General features: G+C 37.9%; 2 protein-coding genes across 4 annotated transcripts in view; both read left to right on the top strand.

The window, feature by feature from the left end:
• pafah1b1a (platelet-activating factor acetylhydrolase 1b, regulatory subunit 1a) overlaps positions 1–21,665 on the top strand; it is a 50,584-nt gene extending 28,919 nt beyond the window's left edge. Inside the window, exons 3-11 of the mRNA XM_079885219.1 lie at positions 6,157–6,241; positions 8,697–8,771; positions 8,975–9,181; positions 11,177–11,345; positions 13,160–13,262; positions 13,614–13,842; positions 17,528–17,629; positions 17,741–17,897; positions 18,860–21,665. Of these exons, the coding sequence (XP_079741345.1) occupies positions 6,157–6,241; positions 8,697–8,771; positions 8,975–9,181; positions 11,177–11,345; positions 13,160–13,262; positions 13,614–13,842; positions 17,528–17,629; positions 17,741–17,897; positions 18,860–18,933 (1,201 nt within the window). The 3' untranslated portion in view covers positions 18,934–21,665. The remainder of the gene's footprint in view (positions 1–6,156; positions 6,242–8,696; positions 8,772–8,974; positions 9,182–11,176; positions 11,346–13,159; positions 13,263–13,613; positions 13,843–17,527; positions 17,630–17,740; positions 17,898–18,859) is intronic.
• A 691-nt stretch (positions 21,666–22,356) lies between these two features.
• Positions 22,357–24,030, top strand: part of mettl16 (methyltransferase 16, N6-methyladenosine) — a 35,153-nt gene continuing 33,479 nt past the window's right edge. The window contains exons 1-2 of one of the 3 annotated variants that reach the window (XM_079885218.1): positions 22,357–22,412; positions 23,060–23,192. In XM_079885218.1, coding sequence (XP_079741344.1) covers positions 23,065–23,192 — 128 coding nt within the window. In that variant the 5' untranslated portion in view covers positions 22,357–22,412; positions 23,060–23,064. Of the gene's footprint in view, positions 22,520–23,059; positions 23,193–24,030 lie in introns of all 3 variants that reach the window. The other 2 variants (XM_079885217.1, XM_079885216.1) reach the window with 2 other exon arrangements.

Here is a 24,030-nt window from a genome sequence, read left to right as displayed (position 1 = left end):
TGGTGGTGGGGGAGATGTTGTATATGATTTGCAGGCATCAGGGAGCTGCTATCAATATGTGGCGTAGTGTTGTCATGATATTGGAATTTCCAACTTCTATACGATATCTTAAAAAATATTGATTTCCGATACCATTTTCAATACCACAGGGAAAACTGCCATTTATAACCGCCATACAGATAATTTATCTCTATTGTTTGGTAATTTGGGTAATAGAATGTTTCAGCTAGTCGTTAATGCCGGGGACACACTTAACGACTAGCTGAAACATTCTACGAATGAACTGAACACACTTGCAGACTGTTTTCAACAACTGGAGCAGATTTTAAACACAGACTAAACAAAGCAGCATTACAGCATTTAAATGTTTCAAACAGCCATTCAGATTTTTGCTATGGTGTTCATCACCGCACCAAATCCTTCTGATTCTTTATTGTTCAGTCAGACTTTACAATAAGGGTCCATTATTTAACATTTAGTTAACATAAACTGACAATTAAAAATACTTCGAAAGCATTTATTAATCTTAATTTAATTTCAACATTTAATAACACTTTGTTAAAATAAAAAGTTATAACTTATTTAATGGATCTGAGCTAACATGAGCTAACAGTTGTTTTTTTTAACTAACTTTAACAAACAATAATAACTTCTGCCGTAAACTCTAGTGTGAAACGCAAAAGCGAGAGAGAGTCTTACATACCATGCAGAATTGACACACTACATGTAAACTGTTCTTGTTTGTATTTTCCTGTCAAAATAACGGCGTTCATCTGGAATTATTCAGCTTTTAAGAACAAGCAGAAGATATGCCGGTTCTCCGGTAGTGGGCGGAACTATTGCGCAGACGGCAAACTCATTGGCTGGCGCTCATCCCTGTTTTAATTTCAGCAAATCAGTTTGAGCTGACACTGACAACGTGATTACATTTCATGAACCCAGCAGCTCATGTGTGTTGTATATTGTCATCATTAGTAGTAGGATTATTATCTTTTAATAATAATTACTATTATCTATTTTTTTTTTTTTTTTTACAGAAACACTGAATGACCAACAAAATCTTAAGCTCCACCACCAGTTCTAAGTTCAGTTAAAATGATAAATATGCATTAATGCATGATTATTAATCTGTAGTTCTAATTACTAAAGTTCTATCATTAAATGGTGCTTGATTATCATAATATAATGCTTGATTGACTGATTTTAAGAGAGTATGTTTAGATAGCCTATTTAAAAAGCTATGCCACTGACTTTACAAAGACAAGCTGATTTGGTGGAATTTTTATATACAGTGAGGAAAATAAGTATTTGAACACCCTGCTATTTTGCAAGTTCTCCCACTTGGAAATCATGGAGGGGTCTGAAATTGTCATCGTAGGTGCATGTCCACTGTGAGAGACATAATCTAAAAAAAAAAATCCAGAAATCACAACATATGATTTTTTAACTATTTATTTATGATACAGCTGCAAATAAGTATTTGAACACCTGTCTATCAGCTAGAATTCTGACCCTCAAAAACCTGTTAGTCTGCCTTTAAAATGTCCACCTCCACTCCATTTATTATCCTAAATTAGATGCACCTGTTTGAGGTCGTTAGCTGCATAAAGACACCTGTCCACCCCATACAATCAGTAAGAATCCAACTACTAACATGGCCAAGACCAAAGAGCTGTCCAAAGACACTAGAGACAAAATTGTACACCTCCACAAGGCTGGAAAGGGCTACGGGGAAATTGCCAAGCAGCTTGGTGAAAAAAGGTCCACTGTTGGAGCAATCATTAGAAAATGGAAGAAGCTAAACATGACTGTCAATCTCCCTCGGACTGGGGCTCCATGCAAGATCTCACCTCGTGGGGTCTCAATGATCCTAAGAAAGGTGAGAAATCAGCCCAGAACTACACGGGAGGAGCTGGTCAATGACCTGAAAAGAGCTGGGAGCACCGTTTCCAAGGTTACTGTTGGTAATACACTAAGACGTCATGGTTTGAAATCATGCATGGCACGGAAGGTTCCCCTGCTTAAACCAGCACATGTCAAGGCCCGTCTTAAGTTTGCCAATGACCATTTGGATGATCCAGAGGAGTCATGGGAGAAAGTCATGTGGTCAGATGAAACCAAAATAGAACTTTTTGGTCATAATTCCACTAAACGTGTTTGGAGGAAGAAGAATGATGAGTACCATCCCAAGAACACCATCCCTACTGTGAAGCATGGGGGTGGTAGCATCATGCTTTGGGGGTGTTTTTCTGCACATGGGACAGGGCGACTGCACTGTATTAAGGAGAGGATGACCGGGGTCGTGTATTGCGAGATTTTGGGGAACAACCTCCTTCCCTCAGTTAGAGCATTGAAGATGGGTCGAGGCTGGGTCTTCCAACATGACAATGACCTGAAGCACACAGCCAGGATAACCAAGGAGTGGCTCTGTAAGAAGCATATCAAGGTTCTGGCGTGGCCTAGCCAGTCTCCAGACCTAAACCCAATAGAGAATCTTTGGAGGGAGCTCAAACTCCGTGTTTCTCAGCGACAGCCCAGAAACCTGACTGATCTAGAGAAGATCTGTGTGGAGGAGTGGGCCAAAATCCCTCCTGCAGTGTGTGCAAACCTGGTGAAAAACTACAGGAAACGTTTGACCTCTGTAATTGCAAACAAAGGCTACTGTACCAAATATTAACACTGATTTTCTCAGGTGTTCAAATACTTATTTGCAGCTGTATCATACAAATAAGTAGTTAAATCATACATTGTGATTTCTGGATTTTTTTTTTTCTCACAGTGGACATGCACCTACGATGACAATTTCAGACCCCTCCATGATTTCTAAGTGGGAGAACTTGCAAAATAGCAGGGTGTTCAAAATAGCAGGGTGTTCAAATACTTATTTTCCTCACTGTATATATATGTATGTATGTATGTATGTGTATATATATATATATATATATATATATATATATATATATATATATATATTAGGGGTGTAAATCGGACAGTTCATGACGATACGATACGATATCGATTCTCTCAGCCAGCGATACGATATTTTTCGATACTTCAAAAAATTCCACGATACGATTCGATTCGATTCGATTCAGGGCTATATCGATCGATTAATCGATATTTAGATATTATGTTCACACAACCAGTTACGTTTTTATTAACTCACAAATGCAATCAAAATATATAACATGAACGTTTAATTAAACTCTTTGAAAATTGCACACCCTCTCCCAATTGGGACATTTATAACAGAAGTGGTTATTTGCAAGTACTCATAAATCATGTTTTTTATTATTATTGTGCATTCCAAGTAATATCAATCAAACTGCAGCTGGGTTGTTTTGATTAATAATAATAATAACTTAAAAAATACAGGTAAATTACAAAATTAAAGTTAATTGAAAGTATGCTTTAATATGTTTTTTTTTTTTTTTTTTTTTTTTTTTTAGCAGAGCAGATACATTCACATTTCATCTTTCTGAGTCAAACACAACCAAGTAATTGCTATGATAAATAATACAACACTCGTTTAATCTTCATAACGTTAATCTCCTCAGCTGACATATGCCTGACAAACTTTGTTGTTGTGATTAACGTACGTACACGCAGTACAGAGAGCTTTTCCCTCACCATTCCGTTCCCTAAACGAGCTGCTTTAGTAAGGTTCCGTGAAAATGTTTCAGATTTTATTTTCCTTTTACGCAGAAGATATCACGAGTTCATTGAAATGATCCATCCTCGATCACTTTTAGTCAGCTTTGACGAAACTCCTCTTAGCCAGCGCGCGTCTTTTCAAAGTGACATCTGACCTGAATATTGCGCGCTGAGTCGCTAAAACGGACTTCTCGTGTTGTGTTCACCAACAAGGGTGCGAGTGCTTGTCTGTTTCTACTGTAAAACATGAACTCGCGATGCCTTGACAGCGGACAATACCGGCTTTTGTGAAAAAAAAAAAAACTTGTTTAGGGTTTAGTCAGTCTTGTCAGGCGTCTTTTTCAGATGAGGAGATTAACGTTACACACCGGCAGGCGGTTGGTGAGTAAACGAAAATGTGCGCTTTAGCGGAAGGATGTTACGTGAGAATGTGGAGAGTGTCAAAATAAAGGTGCATATCGATATTTTAAGTGTGGAATCGATGCATCGTATCGTTAGACGTTATATCGATGCATCGATCCATATCGATGTATCGTTACACCCCTAATATATATATATATATATATATATATATATATATATATATATATATATATATATATATATATATATATATATATATATTAGGGGTGCAACGGTACAGATAGCCCACGGTACGGTCCGTACCTCGGTTTTTGGGCCACGGTCTCGGTTTGGTTTCGGTACATGTTTTGTGCAGAAAGAGACTGCTATTTCATCCCAAAAATGTTTTATTTTTCTTATGAGCATAAACAGAATGTCACAGTAGGAAGAACATCAATGTATGGAATAAATTAACACTCTAGTCTGTACTGAACAACACTAAGTAATACAACCTCTTCAACTATAACTTATATGAAATACAAAATGTAAACAAACACACTTCAAAATATTCAAGTGGATCCCAATTCCAAACCTTGATAACTGGTATATGAAGTGATCAATGTGAAAGAAAAAGTGCACTTTTACCTTTAACAAACATAAATTAGCGTTTTTAGGCGCGATATGTGAACAGCGCCTAAAGCAAAAACTAAAAGGATCAGCGCGAACTCAATGGCAAAACCGAAGTCCCGCGGGACACGAGGGTAGATTGTCCCGTGCAGGGCTGACCGAACGGTCCGGGATTTTACCGTGTACCGTTGCATCCCTAATATATATATATATATATATATATATATATATATATATATATATATATATATATATATATATATATATATATATATATATATATAAAAAATATATAATATCTGGCGAGTAACCAAAAAAGTTTACTAGCCAATGGCGATTCTATTGCCAAGGTGTGCGTAGAGGGTTGTAAATAGTCTTAGTATGTATAGCCTACCTTACAATTTAATAATATAATAAGGTTTTGGTTCAAATGCATGGATGAGGAAAATAGAGCATCTTGAAAATCTCTACACTTCGTAAAAAATAAAAATGGGTTGTCTGTCAAATGAAGGAAGGCTGTTGGAGTTTAATGCTGACAAAATAAAGAGAAAATACACAAATAACATGTTTCTTCTGTATCTGAATAAATAAAATGGTCAAAATCGCAAGTCTTTTTTGATTGTAATGTAATGATCTTTTAATGAATGCAATTTCAGTTGTACTTTGAGTATGAATTATCAAATACATTGAAAGACAACAATATACAAGCACTGTAAAAGGTTTTGCCACAAACTCAGCTGACTGGCTTTTCTCCTGTATGATTTTACATGAGTCTCTTCAGACCTTATTTTACATAAATAATGAGCTTCCAGAACTTCTGATTGAGGCTGTGTGTGACTTCCTAATTGAACTCCTTTCCACAAACATAGAAATAAAAACAGTATAAATAAAAATAAATAAATAAAAATTCTTAAGTGCAGACAATAAGTGCAAGTGCAACCATAATCAAAGTAATCTCTCAATATTCAAAGTGCAAACAGAGACCAGAGCCACAACTACACAGTCCAGAGATAGGTTTGATATTGGAAGACAGGCTATTGTATGCAGACTAATTTGCGCGCACCAGGGAGCTTTTAGCACGAGATCTCGTCACACCCCTAGTTATTGCTAATATTGCAAAATCTTACCCTTTAAGAGTAGATCAATCTAAAATATTTGTACACTAATGCTTTTTTTTTCAGATTTTGCTGTTTCTGTTTTGGGTGACTTATTCAGGCTAATCAGATATACTGCTTTCATAAATGTATTTTTAAGGGCACATCTTTGGGTCAGTACTGAAATTTACTGAGCAATTTGCATATGTGTTTTTCCCCACACACTCTTTATCAAACCTGATTCACCATTATAGCTTAAGGAGTTTTCCATAAGCAGTTGTTTTGTCTCATAACGAAATTCCAACATACCACTGTCTCTGAATATGTGCTCGCATGTTCTTTCAGTTGTGTTAAAAGCTCTTACCACAGCTCTTTTCTTAATCCTCAATCATAAAGCCTGGTTATCAAGAGAACTAATTAGGCTTTCTTTGTTTTTCAGAAACCGAGCGATAGCTGATTACCTTCGTTCCAATGGATATGAAGAGGCATATTCAGTTTTCAAAAAGGAGGCAGAATTAGACATGGTAAGTGTGGGAACCCCCCTCCATTTAAACCAATATTTCTTCATTTGAAGAATTCCCCTTTTAATTGGCGCCTCTGTATGAGGTTGTGACTGACAGCGCACGTGCTGAATTAAGGCAGTGCAGAGATAATTATGATGTGTGGCAGATGTGTAAAACCCGATGCTCCCTGTTGTCTAAGTGATGGTTCACACTGATAAAGGGACATACTGAATAGTGTCTCTCCATTATCCCAGGATAGACCAGGATAATTACTGAAATTCAGCAGAAAACGGCTCTGTGTAATATGCCGTCTGGAAATGTGAGAGCCCTTTGCACACACAGAAGCTCCTGTTTAAAAACACTCCTGGTTGAACAGAAGATAAACTGTTTATTTTCTTTGTACAGGGAAGAAAGAGGATGAATTATTGATCTGATTTGTCGACCGAAAGGTGGTCTATGGTGCTAAAAGCTCTCTTTAATTAACCAGAATGCTATTAACATGGATTCATTTAGCAGAAGAGTTCTCATCATCGATCCTTCCAGCTGTTAAGATGTTCTAAGAGGTGGCAGGGGTTTGAGACTTTAGGCATAACTGTAGATGAAGAGTGGCTCTCTGAGGGCTGGAGGGAGCTGATGGACTGTCAGACAGGAGTGATTAGAGGCTGGCACGGCTGATGGGGCTGGTATTTAGCCATTGGCCGCCACACGTGGCAGAGGGTCCAGGCAGATGGCGGATCAGACCTCTGCAGAGGCTTTAAATGCCCCTCTCCCTCAGACGCATGACACGACCCCTCTCACTCCACTTCTCATCACAGAAACGGCACCTGTTCTGCTGGACACCTCTAATATTACTCCGAAAGTGCCTCCTCTCTTTGTCTGCCACATCCTTTTTTTTTTTCTTTTTTTTTCTTTCTTTTTTTTTATCAACCATAGATCTGGGAGCTGTCTTATGCTTTTTGCATTTTTGATGGTTAGAGAACAGTCTAGTGAAGCAAAACCATGTGTACTCTTCTTTTAGCAAACAGAACCTTCATATTGGTCTCTGACTGAGACTATTCAGCTTGCCTATTTAAAAACACATCCATAAAAATGTCTAATGTCAGGGTTTACACACAGTTACTCTTGTTGGATTTTCATACTTCAGAATTCGACTGAATAAGAATTAAGACCATTGCACACTGAGTCCGAAATTTTCGTGTTCGTCAGCCAAAATTCGTCACACACAGAAACCTTGCACACTGAGTCCGATGCGTATTTATTAAACCTTTGCGGAAAAAAACGCAAAAAATACTAAATGGATTCGTCAAGCAGTGAGGATGATTTTGTTGCCCTCTTTCTTCTTAAAAAGAGAAAAATAAAAAGAGGAAATATTGGGTCCATCCAATCCTGAGATTGCGCCGAGAGGAAGGAGGGTTTCACCTCCTTATCAAGGAGTTGCGAAATTATCCCGAGCGATTCAAAATTTACCTCAGAATGTCAGTGGAACAGTTTGATGCTTTGCTAGCGATACTGGAGCCACATATTATAAAGAAGACCACCAATTTCCGTGAACCAATCGATCCTGAACAGAGACTGGCAGTATGTCTAGGTATGGACCCTTTTTACAGTCTATGGTATGGACACACACACACACACACACACACACACACACGGCCGGCGGAAGCGCTGGGCAGACAGAACAGCTGTATACAGGTTATATTTTCCGAAATTTCGAAAGGGGAGGTGGCTCTGAATTGTCAAAACACATCTCAAAATACTGGCTGTGGATGTGAAAAACGCAGAAAATCGAACCCGTAGATAGTAGACAGTGTGCAAGCTTGATTGACATAACGTGAGGTCGATTTTTTTTTTTTTTAACGTGCGAAAATTTCGGATGCGAATTTCGGACTCAGTGTGCAATGGCCTTAGTCTTGAATAAAGTGGAATTGTGAATGAAGGTAATGATCCACAGCAGTAAAACCAACCATCATGACAAGTGTTTGCTATAACAGCCTCTGATATTACTGTTCTGTATGTTTAAGAGGAGCTCTTGGTCCTAATAAAAAAATCGAAATCTAAATTAAATATTTAATAATTTATTATTATCATTTATACATATAAAATGTAAGTCATACTGCCCACCCCTAAAGACATTGTTAGTACTGTAGTTATTTGTTTTGGTTTGTTAATCGGAGAATGCTAATGGGATTCATGTCTCAAATTGAAAGCTAAATGTGACTTACAGAAAGGTCTAGTTGGTGCCAGGCACCCTAAAGTAAATTTTTCACAGTGCAGTGTTTGTGTAATTGTAATCTTGGTAAGCTCTCGTTGTCTGCCAGAGATTAACCCATGTGAAGGGATTTAGAGGGAATTTACATTTGCCACTGGGGTGATAGGTGTATGCCTCCCTTTTTGCTTAAGGCTGTATTTAATTCTTGTATTTCTTTAATGCAGTGTGTTGTGCTAAGGTGTAAAGTTTGTCATCTTTTGTCACCAGAATGAGGAATTGGATAAAAAGTATGCAGGTCTTTTGGAAAAGAAATGGACATCAGTCATCAGATTACAGAAAAAGGTTTGTGCCTTTCATATTTAATGCAAATCCTATTAAGAACCATGGAGACAGCCTTGACTCATTGACTATTCATGCTCTGAAATGGCAAAAGTCTGGGTTTAGAAACGCTGTGTTTCAAGTACAGAAACTGTATTCCAAAATGTCACCATTCATTTAATTTGATGTGTGTAATGATGAGTCTTACACATTGTGCTTTCTGCTAGGTCATGGAATTAGAATCAAAACTGAATGAGGCAAAAGAGGAGATTACTTTAGGTGGGCCAATTGCACAGAAGCGAGACCCCAAAGAATGGATCCCCCGTCCCCCTGAGAGATACGCCCTGAGTGGCCACAGGAGTCCTGTCACCAGAGTCATTTTCCATCCTGTTTTCAGTGTCATAGTCTCTGCCTCAGAGGATGCGACAATAAAGGTGAGGTCTTCTGTATCTTCTGTGGTGTTATCAAGCACTATTTATTACATTGGTGTGATCAAATCTTGATTTACAGTGTGAAAATGGCCCATCAAATTTAGGCTAACTGACATAATTGCAGCGCCTTGCTGCAATTATTGCTGCCTTGAATGAGCTGTAAATTTGACTGGATGGCCTTTTTTTTTTTTTTGGGAGACTTGGTCATGCAGGGGCTCTTGAGACACACAATATACAAGTCTGCACAAAAGCAGTATGACATTCCCATGGTAATAAGCCCTGTTTCTGCCTGCCTGCTATTCATAACCGAGCCCAGCAACTCTACAGACAACCTGTCTAAACCTATTTATAGCCACTTATTGAGGATTTTTTTGGCTGATTTTAAAGTCAAGAGGGAACATTTTCACACTTTAGACCAGCCAGAAAATTCAGAGGTATAATATATGAAAGGAATAGTCCTACAGTCCCCCCAATAAGTCCTACAAAGGATTCCACTATTTTCCTGGATTTGAGTGATTCATCTCCTGCCTTAGTGCCGGCAGCTATGGCCACTAACCTGAGTCTGTGCCCCCTCCTCCTGTGCCCTAGTTTTGTACTTGGTGCTATTAAACCCTTCCCTAAAATCCCCAGCCCTACCCATCTTAACATGGGTGGCCCTCAACCAGTCAGCTAGAGCTAGTCCAAATATATTCTGTCCCATTCTCCCCATCCACATATTCATAGCTAATTATCATCGAGCCTGAAGCTGTGCAGCCAAATGCTCTTTTTTTTTTTTCTCACCTCTGCTCAGTGTAATGCAGATGTGGTAAGGCGGCTGTGGCAGGTCTTTTTTTTTTTTTTACTTAAGCATTTTTTTCTTAAACATGTTAATAAGCAGTTTGACAGCTTTTTTGACAGTTCTCTTGCTTAGCTGGGTTATTGAATCAAACAAAGTTTGCAATTCAGGTTTGCAGTTCAGTTTCATGTGCAAATGTTTTTTTTTCTTTTTTCAGACTGTGATGTTTTATACATGCGCATGAAAATATGACATGCGCTCGAACATTAAGTTTTTTTCTTTCATCTCCACAATTTATCTTAACGTCAACACTCTTGTCTAAAAAAAAAAAAAAAAGCAGTCTCGGTTCATCCAGCACTTCATGGTTAATTTCATCAGCATGCTCTCTTTTTTTAAATTTTCCCTTGCTTTTTAAGCCTAGATATATAGTCTTGTTCAGCCTCTGTTCTTCAGATAAAAATGAACTGATTTTTAGGGATGCACATATATTGGGACCATATCGGTTATCGGCTAAATGTATTCATTTATTTATTGCAGTCTCAGCTACATGGTTAAAGCTTACGTGCTTGACTGACCCAGGTGTGCCACATCAGGCTTTTCTTGTGCATGTTTTCTATCAGAACACGACTGGTTAAGTTCAGTCTCCCCCTTTGGAAGCAGGAGACAGATAAGCAGGTGGAGGGGCTTCTGTCACCGGCCCCCTATGTAGCAGACAGAGCTTATCCCTGTGTGTCTGGCTGCCGCCTAGAAACTGCTGAAACCTGATCTTCACATTAAGCCCTGAGGCTGTTTATCATACTGCTGCATCCAGGCGAACAAACAGATAACATTTGCCTCACTTCACAAAAATGCTTTAATGATAAAGAAAATGATGAAAACTGAATTTTAAGGTAAACATGTCAAAAATGTTCTGCCACAATTTTGCTTGGAGTGCAGTAGATACTGTAAGGTTCATATGGGATGAAATTCTGACAGGCTGATAAAGACTGAATGAGCAAACGTTCACACTATAGATTATATCCAGAGGGTAATCTTGTGTGTTTGATGGTGTTTAAAAGCTGGCTGCATAACAGATGTTTCACTGGATAAATAATAGCATGTACAAGCCCAAACCTGCCTTTTATGTATCACCTTATCATTACAAGCTGCCAAACAAGTTAATGTTTTTTTTTTATTGAATAGATGCTCATCTTGGGCTAAAATATGTTTTGTGTCTGATCCAGGTCTGGGACTATGAAACGGGTGACTTTGAGCGTACCCTCAAGGGCCACACAGACTCGGTGCAGGACATTTCCTTTGACCAAACTGGAAAGCTCCTAGCCTCCTGTTCAGCAGACATGACCATTAAGCTCTGGGACTTCCAAGGCTTTGAGTGTATCAGGACCATGCACGGTGAGCACGGTGTCATATGTTGTCATTGGTTCTGTGAACTGTTAGGAGCGGTGTGTCGTCTCAGGGGGGAATAGAGTGTCGGGGCAGGTGCTGAATGCAGCTCATTAATGTGCCAGCTTGCCAACAAATCCATAAGAGAGATTCTTCCTGTATTAGAAGCCAGCCTTTAACACATTTACTCAAATATAACTCTGCTGTTTATGAAGGTTTTTTTTTTTTTTAGTTATTGTATTATTATTATATTATGAATTAATAATTCCTATAAATATATTATATGCAAACATATGTATGTATTTGTTTATAATTCATATTTATTCATTTGATATAATGTTGTATAAAACTTTCTTAAGCCTAAGATTTGTTCTTAGAACATTTTGACATAAAAAAATTTTTCCCCACTCCACAAAAGTGAGAGATCTGGTCCTCAGAAAGCCATTCCTTAGGCTCTGCTCTTGTTTAAAATCCTAATTGCTTGGTAAATTTTAATAGCTTATTTGGAAAGGGAGGCCTTCAGGCTTTTCATATGGGAGATCACACCACAAGTGAATTAGCATTTTGTCTTACGGGTGCTGTATTATGTCAACATATCTTTCCATGTGTTAGATGGATAGTTAACACTTAGTGTCATGAAACCCTCCATTTTAGCTTGGGTCAGATCTCACCACAGGTTTAGAAAAGCGCAAAAACAGTCTGTGTGAAAATCTGCGAAGAGAAGGGGGGATGAGGGCACAAAAGTCTGCGATCCAGTCACTTTATATTCAACTAATTATGAAGTTCAAACTGTATCAAAAACTCACTAATGCACTCAAAATGCTCAAATAATTTTATTGTTTTAGAATCTTACAATACAAACCAAAAACACAGGTACTGTGCATCAAAATACACAAATGCACTTTAGCAGCGTTAATTCAAGAATAGGTCAGCTGGCTGGTTAACAGTAAGGATAGATAGCCCTGTCATTTGTTATGCGCAATACATAAATGTTTGTTAACATCTCAAAAAACATATTTTAATGTTTAAAGTGTTCTTAGAGTTTCCCTCAAGTCATTTGTAATCATATAAGAAAAATGTGTAAATCCTGAGTGGTTATAATCCAAATAATGTGTGTGACAGCTTGTAATATGCACAAATCCAAAGGCTTGTAATTTACACCCATCACTAAAACTGGCATGATGCCCTGAGACTAGGGTAGACTGTTCTAGCACAGTCTATCTTTGAAGAGGTGGCAAAGGAACCCCCCTACCTTCTGTTTGCAAGTCCCCCTTCTGCTCGTTCTCTCTCTCTCTCTCTCTCTCTCTCTCTCTCTCTCTCTCTCTCTCTCTCTCTCTCTCTCTCTCTCTCTCCGCTTCGTGGGTCGGCTGCTTTAGTGGAAGATTAGGAGATTTGGACAGCAGTTTAATTATCCTCTTTGAGACGAGATAACATTTTGTGCCCCCCCACCCCCCATATTTAAGACTGCTTTTTCTAGGCTACTTAGTTTCATCATCTATTGAGGAGCTTAAAAATGGCGTCCTGTGTAATTAGCTCATCTTTTTCCCTGCACACTGTGAGAACAAAGCAGCCCAAGGCAAATTAGCAGCTTCTTATTCTCCATTAAATTTTTCAATGTGTTTTAAACCTTAACCGTACATTGTCAGACGCTAATGTGCATGACTGTCTGATTTGTATGGTAGAAATGTGTATTTTATGCACTGAATCGAGAAATGAATCTCAATAAATCTCAGACACTGTTGGTCCTTCTTTGAATGACAATTTCAGGACAGTTTGGAAAATTATATACTTAATTCTTTACTGACCTTTTTTATTTTTTTCAGGGCATGACCATAATGTTTCATCTGTAGCTATTATGCCCAATGGAGATCACATAGTTTCTGCCTCAAGGGATAAAACCATTAAAATGTGGGAGGTGGCTACTGGGTAAGTCATTTAGCAAATGCTGTATGCAGGTTTCATATTTTTTATTTGATATTTATTACATGCATATTGTTTTAAAGTCCTGGGCTGCTAAAACAGGTTGTTGGTTTTAGATCAATGTGTCTAACCATAGCTTCCTTCAACAAAACAGGCCTTTCAATTACTGTGTTGTTACTTCAGCTGAAAAGCACCTGTGCAAATGTTTGTACAAGTAACAAATCAACATTTTGCTCTCAAAGTTGTAATAGTCAGATGTGACTTGCAAACTTATGGGACAAACTTGCAGATATTTAATACCTGAAATGTTCTTGACATAAAAAAATTAAATCTGTGTTTGTTGGAAATGCTTAACAGGTACTGTGTGAAGACATTCACTGGCCACAGAGAGTGGGTGCGCATGGTGCGGCCCAACCAGGACGGGACCCTGATCGCCAGTAGTTCTAATGATCAAACGGTGCGTGTTTGGGTGGTGGCTACAAAAGAATGCAAGGCGGAGCTTCGTGAGCATGAGCATGTGGTGGAGTGCATTTCTTGGGCCCCTGAAAGCGCTCATCCCACCATCCTGGAGGCGACCGGCTCAGAGGTGAGAGCGCAAAGTGAAAATTTAGGGGGAAATACTGTAGCGTTGATGTCGTCAAATATTTGTGCCATTTTAGTATGTTCCATAATTGTAGATGCTTTCTGAAACCACTTCTTTTAACATATTTAAAAGGAATGCTGTAGTTATGGTGTTTTTAAGTGTTTTTCTTGTCGATAAAGTTCAGTCAAAGACTATCATTTCATATGTATGAGAATTATAATTATAGGTAAGGGTTAATTGCTGACTAATAGTAATGAAGTGCATGTCTGTAATTATTTTGAACAGCTTCTCGGATTGTTTTAGCTATAGTAATTAGTGGTGGACAGTAAAGTATTTTTTACTTTGTTTCTGTAATTGAGTACATTTTGTCAATTATCTGTTGTTTATCAAAGCATTTTTATTTCGGTAAACTTTTACGTCACCACGTTTCCAAAGCATACCATCATACATTTAACTCCACTACATAAAATAAAAACATATTGTGCCTTGTTATTTTAAGCTGAAAGAAATTGTCAATACGATGTCTGATTTGTGAATCTGATTCTTTCAATGAACCTGTTAAATCGGTTAGCAAATCGCACTCATTGATTAATTCGTTTTTGAGTCAACTGCTGATTCAATGATCCAGTTAGTCTGATTCAAAATGAGCCAATAACCAAGAGATTACACATTTACTCTTGTCCTGTGAATTGAAATAATTTCAATTGGATATGCGATTGGGAGTTTCGCATGAGGGTAAAATATTCTCTACGTTGGCCGACATAAAGCTTTTTGTTTTAAGTGACAATGGCCCCTTTTTTTGCCTGCAAAGTTTTGCTTATGTGATAGTATGTTAGTGCTGGATTTTAGTATTGATTATTGTAAAATGAAAATCATAATTTGGTATGTTCTCTTTTACTTTGTGTACTTCAACCACCACTGGTAATTAGTAACTGGTAACATGTAATATGCACAACATGGGTACAGTAAAATACCAGGTAAAAATACATTTACAGAAGTATACTACAGATGCTACAAGAAACCAGCTCTCAGATGTTATTACAGGTCAACAGGGAAAAAAACATTTCCACTTCTTTTAACCTTTTATTTAAAAAAAAAAGAAAGGTGTGAATCAATGGTTCTTTGTCTGTAAATAATACAGATTTTTTTCAATTTTATATTGATCTCTTTGTTGTGCACTGTAAACACATTTTGATGGGCCTTTTGATTTTCAACTGACGATCTAAATTTGTCATGTACAATGGTTTGAAATAGACCATGAAATTACATGGGTGGGATTAGAAGTTGATGGCCTAAGGTGAAGAACGTACCATTTGGATTTTTTTTGCCAGTCTTATGATCAACCGTGTCCAATTTAATCTTTATCTGCTGAAGCATTAGCCCTCACAGCAAGTTGAATACAGCCTTTAACCCTTACAGTAATTACTATTGTGTAAAGGAAACTTTCGCCTCAATAATAAAAAAGCAACATTATTTAGTCTTGTTGAAACTATTCAGGTTGGAATTAAAACTCTCTTGATATCCATAAAATTGCCACAGTTGTTAATAACAAAGCCTTGTATGTCATTAAGCCCAATTTATACTTCTGTGTCAAACTCACGCCGTAGCTACATCGTAGGCTGTGTGTAGCACGCGTACCCTTACGTGCACCTCTCCAAAAATTTTACAACATAGTCATGTAGTCAATGTAGTCAATTCTACGTGGACGCAAGCGCTGTGATTGGTCTGCTAGAACCCCTCCCTCGGGTTTCACATGCTCCCTCTGCATGTGTAATTGCGTGACAACGCGGACAATGATGCAGAAGTATAAATGAAAACCAACACGTTGCTTACAGCATAGAGGCACCGGCGTAGGTCCAACGCAGAAGTATAAATGGAAACCAACACGTTTCCTACAGCGTAGAGGCACCGGCGTAGGTCCAACGCAGAAGTATAAATGAAAACCAACACGTTTCGTACAGCGTAGAAGCACCGGCGTAGGTCCAACGCAGAAGTATAAATGAAAACCAACGCATTGCCTACTGCATAGAGGCTCTGGCATAGGGCCGACGCAGAAGTATAAATCTGCCTTTACAGCAGCTCTGTGTAAACGTGTAAATGTGCCTGAACACACTTGTCTGAGCATGCCAGCCTCTCATCAAGAGCAATTTTGTTTTTGTGTGTCTGTTCACACTTCACCTCGAGCAGAGTTGGCCTTGTCAGGGAAATAATAGATAAGGCCTTGAATGTAATGAGCGCTCATTCTTTGCAGAACTATCTAAATGCATTATCGCCCCAAACACCTCTGCTCTTGTTATATCCCTCTTTTCATTGACTGCACGAGATGTGTAATGGGTCTCTGTACTCTATTTTGAGGTGTGGAATTCAAAGGACAGTAATTCATCAGAGTGGTGTTATTTGATGTCCGTTATAGGCACCTCCACTTAAGTCTCCGTCTCTCCTAATGTTGCTGTTGTCGGCATCAGTCTTGATAAAGCAGTTTCCGTAACCTTGTTGTGGTTTAAAGACTTGACTAAACCCTATTGCATCTTTCTTCAAAGAACAATAATATTAATCTATACACATGCTTTGTGTGAGATGTTATACATCAGTAGCTATGTTTCAATCCAAAATTTTGAATTTAACTTGTGTGCAAAATTGGAATACCGCATAAAACATTAAATAAAGTACCGTTTCCATCCAGCGAGTCGAAGAGAACAAAATCGTAACTTCTTGATAAACTGCCATCAAATAGTTGCTGCAGTAGGAGAAGTCACTGTGGGTCTTTTTTTGTATATAATAAATTAAGCGCAGTCATGTTATCTTGCTTTCGGAGGCAGATGCCTGCTGTTTGGAATGCAGTCGTGTAAAGTTCGTTTTGGCCTGATTTTGTTCGAAATGACATCACACCAGTTCATTCTTTGATTTCGCTTGATGTATAACGGGGCCTTAAGACAGTCCTGGGAGGTAATTTTACTGAAACACTTTGAAAGACTTTGGCTAAGGTATTTACGAATGACCAAAACAACACTTTAGATTCTGTGCAGCAAGATAAGTCCGCTGGTTAGTACAGTTATGCCGTTCCATCGCGCCCCAGTTCACATGATCTGTTGAGGCCAAGTCACATGAATTTTTGCACATCAAGGAATTTATTCAGTAAATGTGTTTCCTTTATAGTTTATGCACATGTCGTCTTACCAGATAAAAAATTATCCAACTCAATTGAGCACATACATTTTTAGAATTTATGCGCATCTTGACTTTTTCTTTTTTAATGCTATATCCCAAAATTTGCATAAAAATGGGTTGATGGAACGTGCCAGGCTATAAGCTTTTGTTTATTTATTTTCCTGGCACAATTAATGTTTTCGATGAGATGACAGCATCAAACTTGAAAACTGATATATTGACACCAAATATATTTAGAAAACAAACATTTTAATAGATTTTAATATATTTGAGGGGGGAAATGTATTTTTTATTCTAAAAAAAAAATCTTCATTTACATAAATTGTCCGAACAAACCGATTCACGGCAATATTGTAATTCATGATATGCCACTACTTTTCAGTGACAACAGAAAGCTTACTGGTTTTTAGAATTTTAATAACAGCTGGACTGCCATCACACTGGTTGTTAAATTAATATTTTGAGTTGGCTACTCCACAGCATTGGTTCAAATGCTCTTTTTGCTGTTTTGTTTTGCCAGACCAAGAAGAGCGGGAAACCTGGTCCTTTCCTGTTGTCTGGTTCCAGAGACAAGACGATTAAGATGTGGGATGTGAGCATTGGCATGTGCCTTATGACACTGGTGAGTGGGTCTAGTAAAATTAGTGCGAGTCTCTGCATTGCAGAATGTGACTGTTTGAGAAGCTTTATGCTTTTTGAATCTGAATGTTTTTGTTTGGTGTCATCTCTTTAGGTTGGCCATGATAACTGGGTCCGTGGGATTCTTGTGCACCCTGGAGGAAAGTTCATTGTGAGCTGTGCTGATGACAAGACTTTGAGGATCTGGGACTACAAAAACAAGCGCTGCATGAAGACCTTGAGTGCCCATGAACATTTTGTTACCTCTCTGGGTAAGTGGCCGTATTTACAGTAATCTTCTCTCACTGGTTTTTGATGTTGTTTTGTTTTGATGTTTGATGTTCAGTTGAACTGAAATGCATATCAGTTGTTTTGATGACCAAGGAAGGGTAGGGTAAAGAAAAAGGGAGCACATCCTAACTTCCCCCAAAGAGTGATTTTGAAGTTTGAAACTCGACAAAAGGTAGTCCTGTCAGCCGTTGGCAGCTTATTTAGAGAGGACGCTGAACCCTCCAGTCTTTTAACTGCTCGAGTCCAGATCTTTTCAGTGGATCAAGGCACTTAAGCTCTCTAGAGATACTTGATGTTATTCAGCCAGTTCCCCTGTAGGCTCCTGTGAAGCTTCAAACTTCCTTTTAAAAGCACTTCAGTACACAACACTCATCTTCTAGACTATTGATTTGAAACAATGGTTTAGGTGTGAATAGAGAATGTCTGTTCGAGGCTTCAGGTCTCTTGACACTGTTTGAGCTTGTGAATCCTGCTATTTGAAGTGTTTTATGTATGTTTTAAAGCTGAAGTTTAATCTGTGCCATGAGCATCACCAAAAGGAATTGGTAAAATACAGATTGGTTTCAAACAAGATTCTCCCCTCCTCTCTTCCATTTGTCAAATGATCAGACAGCCTCACCGTAAACTCTTTTTTTTTGAGAAAAAATTGTCACATTACACAACATCTTTGGCATTTTTAATCATCAGCCATTACGTTGTTTTGTTTGTCTTATAAACGTCAGAAGATTTTTTTTTTTTTTGCAGATGCACAGGATCTCTTATTCTCCATCTTCATTAGTTTACGGTCTTTTTAACAGTCCTGTTTAATAAATTATTAGACTGAACTGCTAAATAAGGAAACGGTATATGAAGCATTAGTGTTTGCCTTTCTGTTATGAGTAATAGTAATTATTAGTTCAAGCCTGTATGTTCCTAAAGTATAGTGTCTCTAATCTCTCCACAGATTTCCACAAGTCGGCTCCGTACGTCGTCACTGGGAGTGTAGATCAAACAGTAAAAGTGTGGGAGTGTCGCTGATCATTGCCGCAGGACCCTTCACAACACCTCCATGCTCCCTTCCTTCCACCCCCCCGGACCCATTCCACTTCCCCCTCAGCTTCCTCCTGCTCTTCTGGATGTACTCGAACACCACGGTTATCACCCACCAAACTCTGGTTCAATAGCGTGTCCTTTTATGTAAATTATTCTGGATGTAGATCGAGCTATTAAATAAAAAAAAAGTATTCTTGCATGGTGAATCCAAAACTGTATACTGTAAATTTACATAATGTTGTCTAGAAGTACCATAGGTTTAACACAGGCTGATCTTTCACTCAGCCTGACCTACCGAAGGCAGAAGCTGACTGGGTTAAATGTAGGGCACTAAACTGATAATTTAATGACAGTGTCTGATTTCTTTTTGTCTTTTTATTTTATTATTTTATTAGTTTTTTTTTTTTTTCGTCCACTGTCTTAGTCTGTTTGTGCCTAGTTTGGAGACCTTTCAAGGGGCAAAGGCTACAGAACGAACCTATAATGCTGAGGAGGAGAGTTGATCTGGGGCTTGTTATCAGAGTTATTCTGTAGCTTTGTTGCATCACTTCTGGAGTGTACTTACCATTCTCTTCTTGTGGATTTAGATAACATTTAATGGTTGCATCTAAGAACGTTTCATGTGTTTCGTCTGGAAACCTTTGGGAATAAATCTTTGTACACTTGTCATGACACGTCCTACTGAGAAGTACAATCCCAGAGACATGACTTTACACTGTAAGAGAGAATTGTGCTTAATTATAGGAGTGAATTTGTATGCAACTCCTGAGTCCAAAAAGCCATGCTGAATAGTGGGCAGCAAGAGTTTTTCTTTTTGGCCCAAATCAGAGATAGCTTTAGTAAAGATTTTGATTTTGACCTCTATGATTTGTCTGTCACTCAGGAGCACTTCAAACTTGTAAGCACCGTAAACGTTGCCTCTACGAAGCACTTGATTTGGCCCTCAACGTTTAAGATTGCGTTCAGATGAAGACGTCCTGATTCTTCCTTTGTTGTTTAATGATCTCGTTGCCCCATATGGCAGTTGCGCAGAGACTTGAGAATTCATAACCTTTGGTTCAGACATAGGATTCAAAGCATGACAAGAGCTCAAAGTTTCCTCTCATCAGGGGATGTGCAAAAATCTGTCCTAAAAGAATGAGTGCAAAGATTTCCAAGGTGAAAAAAATGAAACGATGGGCTTACGATGAAATGATAAAAAAAAAAAAAAAACTGTGGAAAGCTCAATCTCATAATAAACAAGCAAGTTGTGGAGCTGCGAACTGATGATCTGCCTGTTCTCTCTGTGGAGAGTCCCGATGGTGACTCCTATTGTAAAGGGATCTTCATACTGTGGACCATAGCTGAATATCCCTAAAATAACCACAGGTGCTCAAGCCATTACTCAAATGTGACGAGTGGCACTTTCTCTGCTTTATCTATTAATAAATGTACAAAAAAAATACACAATGGGAAATTATTTGATAAAGTCCCAAACATGGAGATAAACCATTCCATATCTTTTAAGGAAAATATATGCCTTTTGACTTTGTGCGAAGACAAAAGATATTCAATTAACTTGCACATCCCTGCTATTGTTAGATTTTCGGTCCCATCGGATTGAAGGTTTACGCAATGTAAGGCTTCAAAATGCATTTTAATTCGCCTTTTCATTCCAATGCAATTATATAATAAAGAATTCACTGCTTAACCATGCTATTATCAAGCGATTTCCTGTTGTGTGTGTACTGGGTGTACCTACTGCTGCTGAAAATCTGATAGTGACTAGTCTGAGATCTGTACCTGTCCACGTAGCACTGCTGCATGTAACCGTACTGAGAATTGAGCTGTCTGGTGGGGAACCATTGGCCACAATTGATGTCCGACCATCCTCAAATGGTCAAAGTGTGACGTCTAATTTATATATAATGTGCTATGATTGGTTCATGAAGCTAGACACCCTACCAGATAGGTCAGCTGGCGTGCTAACAGTGGGCCGCTCAGTTTGTGGTTGTAGAGGCCGATCTGTGTGTGCTTGAATGAAGGAAGATGACGACTTTATTTCGCTATGGGATTGTGGCAGACTGAGCAACCCAAGGGAGAAGTGCCCATCGCAAGCAAACACCGTTGATGCCTCCTGTAGTTTCTAGTGGAGACGATTGACATTGGTTCTTCAGTCACTTCACTGTGTTACACAGCACCAAAAAAGAGATTCATATGCGCTGGGGCTGTAAACCTAAACCAAAAAAAAGTGGGTAATTTTGGACAAAAAATATTTCTGAATCTAATCATTTGTAATTTAAGCATGTATTAACATTGTCCAGAGTTTATTATCCCCATGAGAAGTGCTACTCCCTTATGATTGGCTTTCCTTAAGACCTTAAGATTGGACATGCCTCTTTTAAAAGGTCTTGATGACGATGATGACGACAATGATGATGTCCTGTTTTTATGTGTCCGGAGAGAACGTTTGCTATTCGCAGGTCCCAAGCAATCCCACTTCTGCACACGCTGGATGGGTTCATGTACAGACAGACTCATGAAGGTCCTGTCTGTAGGTCCATCCTCCAGCCACAGGTCTATCATCAGCTATTACTTTGTGAATAGATTGGAGGCTTCAGTCTTCACAGCTTGGATGGGACTCTTTGCTTTTTATGGTATCACTGTTCACACAGCCAATTGTTAACAATATATCTGGATGTTATTGTTTGCAACATAATTAAAGAAAAAAATATGAATGTTGTGTCTGTTGGTAGTGATGCTGTATGAATAATCAAAACAGGGATGCGACACTCAGTTTCCAGTGGTTACAGTTAATACAGTTCATTACATTTTCTGCATATTCCACTTCAAAATTTGTTTTAGAGGTTACAGAATATAGTGCGAACTGTACAAAACAATTACAACATGTTCTTACTTACATGGTTTCATTTTAAAGAAAACAATTAAATAAATGCCTAAACAGGTCAGAAAAAAATAATGCAAACTTTGATAATTAAATATATAAACTACAATTATCTTTTTTTTTTTTTAAATATTTATAACTAAGCAGTAATACAATTTTTTTTTAATAAAAATGGATTTAAAAAAATGCAAATACTATATCCATTTATGTAAAAAAAAAAAAAAAAAAAAATAGGCTGACATTAGCAATTTATGCATGAAGAATATAAGGTTTACCTGCCTTACTATAGTTAATATTTTAGAAAATGTGTTACTTTTGTTAGTTATAAATGCGCAAATATAAATACAATATAGAACAGTAACCACCTGTACAAAATAAGAAGACAGCCAGGGGAAAAGAATAAAATAATAATAACAATCATAATAATACAATATTATGTTAAAAATATATATATAATAGCAAACGAACTGGAAAATACTACATTGTTATTAAAATAACCCGATCCCATGACGCCATATGTGTGCGCCGACGCAGAATTGTGACTGAAGCGGAACCCGGGAAGAAACCGAAACACTTGAACGTTAGTACAACGTGATTTGCCAATGACAGCCGAGTGTGCTGAGCACTGAGAAACTCCTGAAGTTTTCACTCATCGGTATTCATCTAATCTTCCGATATTTTTAAACGGTATCTAACGATATTTTAAACGAGTGTCGCCTGTGCTATTCGTTAGAGTTGCATGTTTGCAGTGTCTTGTCTGGTGAATCTATTATTAGCTGTTTGGCTATTCTCTTAGCATAAATCAAGAGAATTACCCCTGAGCACGTTTGTGATTCGTAATAATTTATTACTGACAAGAGTAATATGATTCCTCTATAAATAACAGCACATATGTGTCGCACTTGAAATCATGCACATGGAAAACAAAACTTAAAGCAACAGTTCACCCATAAATTAAATTTCTGTCATTTACTCACCCTCACGTTATTTAAATTTGTATGACTTTATTTCTTCTAACAAGAAGGAGATGTAAGGCAGAATAGTTGTGGCTGACAGTCTCAGTCACTATTGCCTTTCAAAGCATCTTATTTTATCTCCATACAATGAAAGTGAATGGAAAACTGGAATTGAATGAACTGTCTCTTTAATTCTATTTGACTCGCGACTCTTAAGATTCGTGGATCTTTTTGACTGCTGTTTGTAGTGACGTGCAATCTGCTATTGCAGGAAGAATGGCCCTGAATAAATCCATGCATCCTCGAAACCGTTATAAGGATAAACCTCCAGACTTTGTCCATCTGGCCTCTAAATATCCTGAATTCCAGAAGCACGTGCAGACCACACTGACCGGCAGAGTGACGTAAGTAATTTTGTTTTTGTATCTTTTAGGTGTCATATGATTTTCTAGAGGAATTATGCCGTAAATGTGTTGTTCTGTTCTCTAGTGTTGTGAGAGAATGATCTTCAAATGACACAAGCCGGAGGAGGATCATAAACTCCTGCTCTTGTTGCAAATATATATATATATATATATTTATTATTTAGGTTTGACTGTCAGCTACAAATGATAGTAATTTAGAGATGTTAGACAATCACTCTTATACGTGTCAGGGAATTTCAAAGTTCTTTTAGTAGTATATAAGTGTGTGTGTGTGTGTGTGTGTGTGTGTGTGTGTGTGTGTGTATACATATACAGCTTTGTAAAGAGACCACTGCAATATTAGCAATTTCTCTGGATTTACTATATGTATGTGTTTGAGTAAAATTTACATTTTTGTTTTGTTATATAAACTACTGACAACATTTCTTCAAAATTTTAAATAAAAAAATATTGTCATTTTGACAACTGTTCTAAATAACAAAAATGATGCCATGACGTTTTCAGACCTCGAACGATGCAAAGAAAACAAGTTTATATTCATTTTTAAACAATTCATTACTAATATTTTAACCAAGGGAGAGTTCAGAAATCAATATTTGGTGGAATAACCCTAATTTCCAATCACAGCTTTCATGTGTCATGTGTTAGCTGTTAGGTGACATTATGCCACCCTTGGACCAAAAAATTCAAGCAGCGCAGCTTTGTTTGTTGCTTGTGATCTTCCATCTTCCTCTTGATCACATTCTAGAGGTTTTCAATGGGGTTCAGGTCTTGAGATGGCCATGACAGGTTCTTGATCTGGTGGTCCTCCATCCAC

The sequence above is a fragment of the Squalius cephalus genome (genome assembly GCF_949319135.1).
Source record: "Squalius cephalus genome assembly, chromosome: 11".
NCBI lineage: Eukaryota > Metazoa > Chordata > Actinopteri > Cypriniformes > Leuciscidae > Squalius > Squalius cephalus.
This window is presented reverse-complemented; position numbering and strand designations above follow the sequence as displayed.